Source organism: Cherax quadricarinatus, chromosome 1 (genome assembly GCF_038502225.1).
Source record: "Cherax quadricarinatus isolate ZL_2023a chromosome 1, ASM3850222v1, whole genome shotgun sequence".
Lineage (NCBI taxonomy): Eukaryota > Metazoa > Arthropoda > Malacostraca > Decapoda > Parastacidae > Cherax > Cherax quadricarinatus.
The window spans coordinates 5,122,027-5,128,172 of record NC_091292.1 but is presented as its reverse complement, the minus strand read 5'-3'; the positions used below and the strand labels follow the sequence as shown (position 1 = coordinate 5,128,172).

General features: G+C 47.2%; 1 protein-coding gene across 2 annotated transcripts in view; it reads left to right on the top strand.

The window, feature by feature from the left end:
* Nucleotides 1–3,411: 3,411 nt before the first annotated feature.
* Nucleotides 3,412–6,146, top strand: part of Pino (protein pinocchio) — a 49,266-nt gene continuing 46,531 nt past the window's right edge. For both annotated transcript variants that reach the window (XM_070088307.1, XM_070088259.1), the window contains exon 1: nt 3,412–3,433. In XM_070088307.1, the coding sequence (XP_069944408.1) occupies nt 3,427–3,433 (7 nt within the window). In that variant the 5' untranslated portion in view covers nt 3,412–3,426. The remainder of the gene's footprint in view (nt 3,434–6,146) is intronic.

The window sequence follows — 6,146 nt, the reverse complement described above, 5'->3', positions numbered from 1 at the left end:
TTTGAAAAGGATCATCATGGGCTTGGCATCTCTCGTTTTGAAAGTTCTCATTATCCATCCTATAATTTTCTTTGCACGTGCGATCGTGGCATTGTTGTGATCCTTGAAAGTGAGATCCTCAGACATTACTACTCCCAGGTCCCTTACATTAGTTTTTCGCTCTATTGTATGGCCGGAGTCAGTAGTATACTCTGTTCTAGTTATTATCTCCTCCAGTTTTCCATAACGGAGTAGTTGGAATTTGTCCTCATTGAACATCATATTGTTTACCGTTGCCCATTGGAAAACTTTGTTTATATCTTCTTGGAGATTAACCGCATCCTCAGCAGATGACAGCCTCATGCAGATCCTAGTGTCATCCGCAAAGGATGATACGGTGCTGTGATGTATATCTCTGTCTATGTCTGATATGAGGATGAGGAATAAGATGGGGGCGGGTACTGTGCCTTGTGGAACAGAGCTCATCATTATGACAGCCTCCGATTTAACTCTGTTGACCACTACTCTTTGTGTTCGATTTGTTAGGAAGTTGAAGATCCATCTCCCCACTTTCCCAGTTATTCCTTTAGCACGTATTTTATGGGCTATTACGCCATGATCGCATTTGTCAAATGCTTTTGCAAAGTCTGTGTATATTACATCTGCATTCTGATTTTCTTCCAGTGCATCCAAGGCCATGTCATAGTGATCCAGTAGTTGTGAGAGGCAGGAGCGACCTGCCCTGAACCCATGTTGCCCTGGATTGTGCAGATTTTGGGAATCCAGGTGATTTGCAATCCTGCTTCTTAGCACTCTTTCAAAGATTTTTATGATGTGGGACATCAGAGCTATTGGTCTATAGTTCTTAGCTAATGCTTTGCTGCCACCTTTATGGAGTGGAGCTATATCCGTTGTTTTAAGTGACTGTGGAATTTCACCCATGTCCAAGCTCCTCCTCCATAGTGTACTTAGGGCACGCGAGAGGGGTTTCTTGCAGTTCTTAATGAAAACAGAGTTCCACGAGTCTGGGCCCGGGGCTGAGTGCATAGGCATGTTGTCAATGGCTTTTTCGAAATCTATCGGAGTTAGGGTAATGTCGGAAATCTGGCATACATTTATGGAGTTTTGAGGCTCATTCATGAAGAAATCATTTGGGTCGTCGATCCTCAGACCGATTAGTGGTTCACTAAACACAGAGTCGTACTGGGATTTCAATATTTCACTCATTTCCTTGTTGTCATCTGTGTAAGTCCCATCCTGTCTGAGTAAGGGCCCGATACTAGATGTGGTATTTGCCTTGTTTTTGGCATATGAAAAGAAATATTTTGAATTTCTTTCAATTTCACTAATAGCTTTAAGCTCCTCCTGCCTCTCCTGGTTCCTGTAAGAGTCATTTAGCTTAAGTTCGATAGTTTCCACTTCCCTGGTCAGCGCCTCCTTTCGTGTATCAGATATTCTAGCACTCCTGAGGAGCTCAGTGACTCTTCGTCGTCTTCTGTAGAGGGAGCGTCTTTCTCTCTCCAGTTTACTCCTGCTCTTCTTCTTTCTTAGGGGAATATGCCTAGAACATGCTTCGGCTACCAGGAAGTTGATCCTTTCAAGGCACTGGTTTGGATCCATGGGTGGGTGTGTGTGGTGTATGTGTGGGGTGGGAGTGTGTGGTGTGTGTGTGGGGTGGGAGTGTGTGGTGTGTGTGTGGGGTGGGTATGTATAGGGTGGGAGTGTGTGGTGTGTGTGTGTGGGGCGGGAGTGTGTGGTCTGTGTGTGGGGTGGGAGTGTGTGGTGTGTGTGTGGGGTGGGAGTGTGTGGTGTGTTTGTGGGGTGGGAGTGTGTGGTGTGTGTGTGGGGTGGGTATGTATAGGGTGGGAGTGTGTGGTGTGTGTGTGGGGTGGGAGTGTGTGGTGTGTGTGTGTGGGGTGGGAGTGTGTGGTGTGTGTGTGGGGTGGGAGTGTGTGGTGTATGTGTGAGGTGGGTATGTATAGAGTTTTAGTGTGTGTGTGTGTGGGGTGAGTATGTATAGGGTGGGAGTGTGTGGTGTGTGTGTGGGGTGGGTATGTATAGGGTAGGAGTGTGTGGTGTGTGTGTGGGGTGGGTATGTATAGGGTAGGAGTGTGGGGTGGGTGTGTTTGGGGTGGGAGTGTGGGGTTGGTGTGTGTGTGGGGGAGTGTGGGGTTGGTGTGTGAGGGGGAGTGTGGGGTGGATGTGTATGGGGTAGGAGTGTGGGGTTGGTGTGTGGGGTGGATGTGTATGGGGTAGGAGTGTGGGGTTGGTGTGTGTGGTGGAAGTGTGGGGTTGGTGTGTGTGGGGAGAGTGTGGGGTGGATGTGTATGGGGTAGGAGTGTGGGGTTGGTGTGTGGGGTGGATGTATATGGGGTAGGAGTGTGGGGTAGGAGTGTGGCGTTGGTGTGTGTGGGGGGAAAGTGTGGGGTGGGTGTGTCTTGCCCAAAAGTCAGGAACTGCAGTCCTCTCACCCGTACTTAAGGCTCCCCTGCACCTGCACCTGCCCATGCCTTGGTAGGTGAGTGTCCTTCACCCTCCCCCCTCACCTACGTACTTCTTAACTCACCTTCCCCTGACACCCCTTCGTTCCTCAAACGCAATTCTTCCTCTCACGTGAGATGGGTAGGAGGGGCGGGCATTCCCACTACCCCTCCCCACAAATGCCCCAGCCAGACAATAGCGCCCATTATCTAGGCGCCAGTCTCCCACACCAGCCACAGCCAGTCAGCCAGTCAGCCAGTTCCTGGTGTTATAACATGACCGTTTTGTCCAAGATAGAGATGCCAGACTCTAGAAAATACTGGTTAAAAGGAGAGTGAAGACCCGAGTGTGGGTCATGGCACTCTGAGACACTTCTCCCGTGTCAGGGCCGTCCTGATGGGAAGTCTCAAGAGAGGAACATCTTGCGCAGCCTTGCCCCCACTTAACACATAGATAAGACACACACATGAGTGTAACGTGTAGTTTTGTGTGATTCACCTAATCGTTATAACAGGATTATAAACAAATTACGGTACAGGTGGGGTTAGAACCCATGGTAAGTGAGTCGTAAAATTCCAGGCAAGTGCGTAAACCACTGGGCCAGCTGGCTAAAATAAGAGTTATCCAACTAGGTATATTTATGTAGCATGGGGAAGTTAGCATGGGTCCCACTCTGACCACAATTGTAAGTTATTACAGATGAATCTCCCACCAGCAGGTTCAGTGGTTTACACACTGGCCTGGAGTTTGACAACTAACTTACCATGGGTTCTAACCCCACCTGTACCGTAGCTTGTATTTGTATGAATTGAAGAGGATTGTGAAGTGCAAGTTGCTTCAAGAAGTCAGAAAAACACAAGAATCTCAGTGGTGATGAGCCTCATTCAGTGCAACACCTACGTAATGTATAGTGAATATGTGCACCACAAAACACCTATGTTCTCAAGACCATTGTAAAACAAATATATGTTATGTATGTGTCGTATAGATCTCCAATTTGTTATTTGACGGTTGTTTAGTGTTCAATTATTAATATTAATTGTCAGGACTCAGGTTAACATATGGAATATCTTTCATTATCTCTGAGATAGTCTCTAGACTGTTGCAATAATGCAGATTATTTTCTCTATATTTACCATTTTTATAATACTGATAATGTTTATTTAATATATATATATATATATATATATATATATATATATATATATATATATATATATATATATATATATATATATATATATATATGCAATAAGATCACAGTAAACAGGTGATTTCAGAATATGCAAAACAACCACTCTGAAAGAATAGAGAAATTCCAAGCGATTTCGTGACTACTCACATTACCAAACTACCAGGTGATAAATTAGACACATGTGCAACTCTTGGGTATCTTTATTAAGGAAACGTTTCGCCACACAATGGCTTCATCAGTCCATACACAGGAGAAGCATGAAGAACAGGAGGAGAATGAGGTAATCAGTCCCTCAACCTTGAATAGATTGATGGACTGACCACATCGACTCAAGGTTGAGGGACTGATTACCTCATTCTCCTCCTGTTCTTCATGCTTCTCCTGTGTATGGACTGATGAAGCCACTGTGTGGCGAAACGTTTCCTTAATAAAGATACCCAAGAGTTGCACATGTGTCTAATTTATCAACGTGACGGTTCTGTGAACCATTCATCTACAAACTACCAGGTGCAGCTGTCCTCCCCTCCCCCAACCCAATAAACACACACACACAAACACACATGCACTCAAGAGTTCAGCAGTTGGCGAGTCATTTTTGATCGGGAAAAATGTAAGCAATTGCTCTGGCTTCATTAACACAACCTCATGTACAAACATCTTATACAATATCATTTTGGGACTTTAAATTTCTGCATTGCTTCAGTCTGCAGCTTATGCGTGTTGTGTGGCCTCAGTTTAACTACAGTGTTGACACAGCCTCAGAGACAAGTGTCAGCACTGTGTCAGCACTAGGTCATGTTAGCACTAGGTCATGTCAGCCCTAGGTCGTGTCAGCACTAGGTCGCGTCAGCACTAGGTCGTGTCAGCACTAGGTCGTGTCAGCACTAGGTCATGTCAGCACTAGGTCGTGTCAGCACTAGGTCGTGTCAGCACTAGGTCGTGTCAGCACTAGGTCATGTCAGCACTAGGTCGTGTCAGCACTAGGTCGTGATAGCACTATTTCGTGTCAGCACTAGGTCGTGTCAGCACTAGGTCATGTCAGCACTAGGTCGTGTCAGCACTAGGTCGTGTCAGCACTAGGTCGTGTCAGCACTAGGTCGTGTCAGCACTAGGTCATGTCAGCACTAGGTCGTGTCAGCACTAGGTCGTGACAGCACTAGGTCATGTCAGCACTAGGTCGTGTCAGCACTAGGTCGTGTCAGCACTAGGTCATGTCAGCACTAGGTCGTGTCAGCACTAGGTCATGCCAGCACTAGGTAGTGTCAGCACTAGGTCGTGTCAGCACTAGGTCGTGTCAGCACTAGGTCGTGTCAGCACTAGGTCGTGTCAGCACTAGGTCGTGACAGCACTAGGTCGTGTCAGCACTAGGTTATGTCAGCACTAGGTCATGTCAGTACTAGGTCGTGTCAGCACTAGGTCGTGACAGCACTAGGTCGTGTCAGCACTAGATAGTGACAGCACTAGGTCGTGTCAGCACTAGGTTATGTCAGCACTAGGTCATGTCAGCACTAGGTCGTGACAGCACTAGGTCGTGACAGCACTAGGTCGTGTCAGCACTAGGTCATGTCAGCACTAGGTCATGTCAGCACTAGGTCATGTCAGCACTAGGTTATGTCAGCACTAGGTTATGTCAGCACTAGGTTATGTCAGCACTAGGTCATGTCAGCACTAGGTCATGTCAGCACTAGGTTATGTCAGCACTAGGTCATGTCAGCACTAGGTTATGTCAGCACTAGGTTATGTCAGCACTAGGTCATGTCAGCACTAGGTCATGTCAGCACTAGGTCGTGTCAGCACTAGACAGTGTTCTGCAGTTGTGACATATCAGCTGTGATGCATCATGAAGACTTAGTGCCCACACAAGTCGGTTCCTGACCAGCCGGGCTGTGGCTCGTACGTTGGTTTGCTTGCAGCCAGCAGCAACAGCCTGGTTGATCAGGCTCTGATCCACCAGGAGGCCTGGTCACTGACCGGGCCGCGGGGGCGTTGACCCCCAGAACTCTCTCCAGGTAAACTCCAGGTGAGGCCTGGTCACAGACCGGGCCGCGGGGGCGTTGACCCCAGGAACTCTCTCCAGGTAAACTCCAGGTGAGGCCTGGTCACAGACCGGGCCGCGGGGGCGTTGACCCCAGGAACTCTCTCCAGGTAAACTCCAGGTAAACACAGGAGAGAGATAACAAACACTGTGTCTTGGTGTTCACTTGACAAGCTGCGTCTTGCTAACTTTTTCTGTGTCAGACATTATTTCTGAACTCTCAGGTGTAGACCTAATCTCAGGAAGACATTTCTGCATATTAAATGCTGAGATGACTTAGTGTTTGCCTAGTGTTGTGGACTTGGCTTATTCTATGATTGAATAGACTTTGTCTATGATTTCTTGGTATCTACACACTACATTGTAGAGTTGTAGTTGGTATCTGAGCACACCTGCACTGTGTTAACCTGGGAGTTGTGTGTGAGTTGAACACTTGCCTGCTTGTGACAGTCGTAA